Here is a 3,322-nt window from a genome sequence, read left to right as displayed (position 1 = left end):
TGGCCGTATAATTTTAGTCAATTAAATCAAATCTAATGGCTGTGTAATTTTAGTCTATTAAATTAACAGTCGAATATTTCTATTTTTTGTGGGATTTTTCTAGAATATTTCTCTTTTTTTGGTTATCCCATCAAGCACCTTTTTATATAAAAAGATTTAATGTATGAACTCGCCCTAAGGTGTGTCTGATAAATTGGTCCTAAAGACCATGTCATAGACAGGGGCACATGTTTTTACCTTGAAATGTTTTCTCGGGAAAAGATGCAACATCACATCGATAATACATAGAACAATAATGGTTACATCAGAAATAGCATAACAGAACGTCGTTTTGATCTCAAAAGACAACAGACTTAACAAAAAGCCAGAGTAAAATAGAAGCCCCGACACGACTGTACTTCTAACTAGACTACAATAATTCAGATAGTTTCAAGGTACAGTGTGCAAGAACAAGGGAATGACCAATTAAAAGTTCCCAACGCGCATGCGAAAAAATCTCGCGTGTAGGTTGGGTTAACCAACATAAGTGTCATTATCCATCCATGACAGCCTCCTCTCCAATGAAATCCTACAGCGAGAAAGATAGTTTGATTTAAATACACATGTTCAGTTCAAAATTTCATATGCATAGACTAGATACATGTCAACGAGAAAAGTTCTTACTTCATTGAGAAGGTTGGAAATACCAACCGATGACAAGGCATTGATGCCATTCAGTTGACCACCAAGCGCTTGCTGATCCATTGTTCCATCTTGCACATGAGAATGCCAGATGCATCACCGACATCATGCATCTGGGTCAATGGGACGAAACCATCTGTTTGATGGTTGGAAAGTGCAGAACTAGTTCTTCCGTAGTTAACCATATCAGTCTCTGCCACTGAAGTTCTTACTGTACCATGTGCAGACCTGCCATTTAACATCATTCCAACCGAGCCCATGTTGCTTTCTATGTTAAATTAGTGTGCTAGTTCAAAGTCAAAAAAGCTGTAGGATCGTAGATATTATACATGGTTAACCTACTCAATGTATCTGCTTAAAAGTGGCACTCCTTTATATGGTATTCTCAGGAGTAAGTACTTTTAACAAACAATCTCAAGCAGATTATAGATGGGTAATCCTTTAATAACCTAAATACAACATACGTAGTTTCCTAATTGTATTACTCGTGCCACCCTAGCAAACAGGTGCTGCAATTCTATACTTTGTGTGATTGCAAGGACTAGACATTTTATATTAGTTTAGAAAACAACTAAATATAATTTGGTCATATCAGAAAATATAAATATATTATAGTTTTGGTTCTTATGACTAGATTTTTACAATAGTTAAATTAAATTGAGTCCATCAATGCACCCACACCGAACACATACGAGTAGTCGGTGTACATTGCATAGGAGTGACACATACTCACAATAAGCTAGATTACCATATATATTGTATGGATGGTATTTGAACTCTAGACTTCAGGCACTATGTATTGAAGTTCTAAAACAAATTTATACTGAATCTAGACGACATGTTTTAATGCAATTGGAACATCAATTGATCGAAAATAGAACCGGTTCCTATAGGGGCTTGTTGCCTACTTATAATTATATATGGTACACATCACCATGTCTATAGCATACTAAAAACAATTAACACAATTATTTAAATCAATAATTCATTGGCTCTCATAACTCACAGGTTACCACTTGCATTCCCTTGCCCCAACTAGCCATCAATCGATGGATGAGCGGTTCGGCAGGATCCCATTGGTTCAGGCAAGGAACCGATACCACTAGCGATCCTGCCATCCGGCCTACTCTTAATTAACTAATGTGTCGATTCACCTCCGCTCTACTACCCGGCCCACGGGCCATCCGATCGGACAGATGAACGGTTAGAAGGGATCCGGTTGGTTCAGGCTGAAAGGGGATCCCACTCTTTTGATTTCCCCAAAGTTAAACATAAGGTGAGTGTGCCGTGCATGCGTATTTGGTTTCCTAAAATCGTGTTGAATATATAGGATCTCACGTGCTGCCCAAAGGAATGAATGTCCTCTCACTGTATATCCAAGATTCAGCATTAGAAGTACGTTCTCAAAGAGAATTGTCAGCTCATACGCACAAAAATAAAACTAGGACTTAGAATTGAGCAGTGAGTGTACTGATGACGGGCAGATCCATCTCGAGGCGGATGAGCTCGAGGAGCTTGAAGCTGTCCATGTCCTGCATGCGCACGTCGGTGATGACCACATCAAACTTCTCCTTCCCCGCCCTGAGAATCTTCAGCGCCGTCTTGGCATCCGTCACAGTCGTTGCTGCATCGCAGAAAGCATTATTCGCAGAGAAACAAAAAGATCACAAGGCTCCGATTCTAATGGACTTTGGCGAAGCGGAGGGATCAAGATTCAAGAGACTCACGGTGGTATTTGCAGCCGCGCAAGAGGTTGTCTAGCACCTTGAGGCAGACGCAGTCGTCGTCCACGGCAAGGACTCGTAACCCGTCCGGGAACTTGTCCTCCGCCGCATCCTCCATCATCTGCCTTTGGTCCCCACCAATCGCGGCCATGTTTTCCGAACTTCTTCCCACCTGGCAAAGCAAATGACATCAAGAAAAACACTGATTAAGGAACAAGGGGACTGACCAACACAAACCCCACAGACATCTTATTAAGAACAGAACCCAAAACCTCTGTTAGATTAGATCCCTCCTTTCCCACCTCCTACAATGTCTTCCTCGTCGCAGGGCAGAACAGAACCAAAATGTGGATTTCAGAGGAGCTTTGTGCGAAGGGCTGGAGGATGCAGGGCGCCTTTTATAGGGGTAGAGGGGTCAAGGAAAGGAGTGGAAGTCTTGTGGTCCCCGTTCTGTTCATGCGCAACTTAATTTCTACTCAATAATTTCTGAATCTACAGTACTAATTTCTGAATCTACAGTCTTAATTTTGTGCATGTATTTTGGTGTCTGCTTGTGCCATCCGCCGATGAGAGGAAAGCAAAACCACGGGCAATGTTGCTGTTTTTTGCTTTTTTGTTCTTTTCTTAACAAATGTTGGAGCACGAAGATATGATTTGATTACAAAAAGGAGATACGCCTGCTTTGTTCGGCTGCATGGCCATGGTCAGACTGTCTTTGTGCTTCCATTGACCCGAAACGGAGAGCGCGTTCATTGTCTCAACGGCCACATCCTTACCTACCTTTGCAGAGACGTGACAATGTGTGAGGCCTAAACTCATATTTATTTTTTAACACAGTACAATCGAAGTTGCTCACATACACAAACTTTCCGCGCCCACTTCATGGACACCCCGTCGTCGAGCGCGTCACTGTGCTG

The 3,322-nt window shown here is 41.8% G+C and overlaps 1 protein-coding gene across 2 annotated transcripts; it reads right to left on the bottom strand.

The window, feature by feature from the left end:
* Nucleotides 1–234: 234 nt before the first annotated feature.
* Nucleotides 235–2,828, bottom strand: LOC125523320 (two-component response regulator ORR24-like). Of its 2 annotated transcripts, XR_015610850.1 has the most exons (5): nt 2,678–2,828; nt 2,409–2,577; nt 2,153–2,305; nt 664–909; nt 235–568 (listed from the first exon to the last, which is right to left on the bottom strand). XR_015610850.1 is itself a non-coding variant. In XM_087535559.1 (3 exons), exons 2-3 carry the CDS (start codon nt 2,554–2,556, stop codon nt 2,130–2,132), a joined length of 324 nt encoding a protein of 107 aa, XP_087391685.1. In that variant the 5' UTR covers nt 2,557–2,577; nt 2,678–2,825; the 3' UTR covers nt 2,033–2,129. The 2 variants fall into 2 exon arrangements, 1 of the variants encoding a protein (XP_087391685.1); XM_087535559.1 differs by lacking the exons at nt 235–568; nt 664–909 and having other exon boundaries at nt 2,033–2,305; nt 2,678–2,825.
* Nucleotides 2,829–3,322: the final 494 nt, after the last annotated feature.

Source organism: Triticum urartu, chromosome 7A, assembly GCF_056163025.1.
Source record: "Triticum urartu cultivar PI428250 chromosome 7A, HENAU_Tu73, whole genome shotgun sequence".
In the NCBI taxonomy this organism is placed as follows: Eukaryota; Viridiplantae; Streptophyta; class Magnoliopsida; order Poales; family Poaceae; genus Triticum; species Triticum urartu.
This window is presented reverse-complemented; position numbering and strand designations above follow the sequence as displayed.

What these genes read in the sequence shown, in the direction of transcription:
- LOC125523320 (XM_087535559.1), bottom strand. Translation starts at nt 2,556, where the DNA reads ATGGCCGCGATTGGTGGGGACCAAAGGCAGATGATGGAGGATGCGGCG. An exon ending in GCGCGGCTGCAAATACCACC is followed by an intron (nt 2,306 to 2,408) that starts GTGAGTCTCTTG and finishes TCTGCGATGCAG; the next exon opens with CAACGACTGTGACGGATGCC.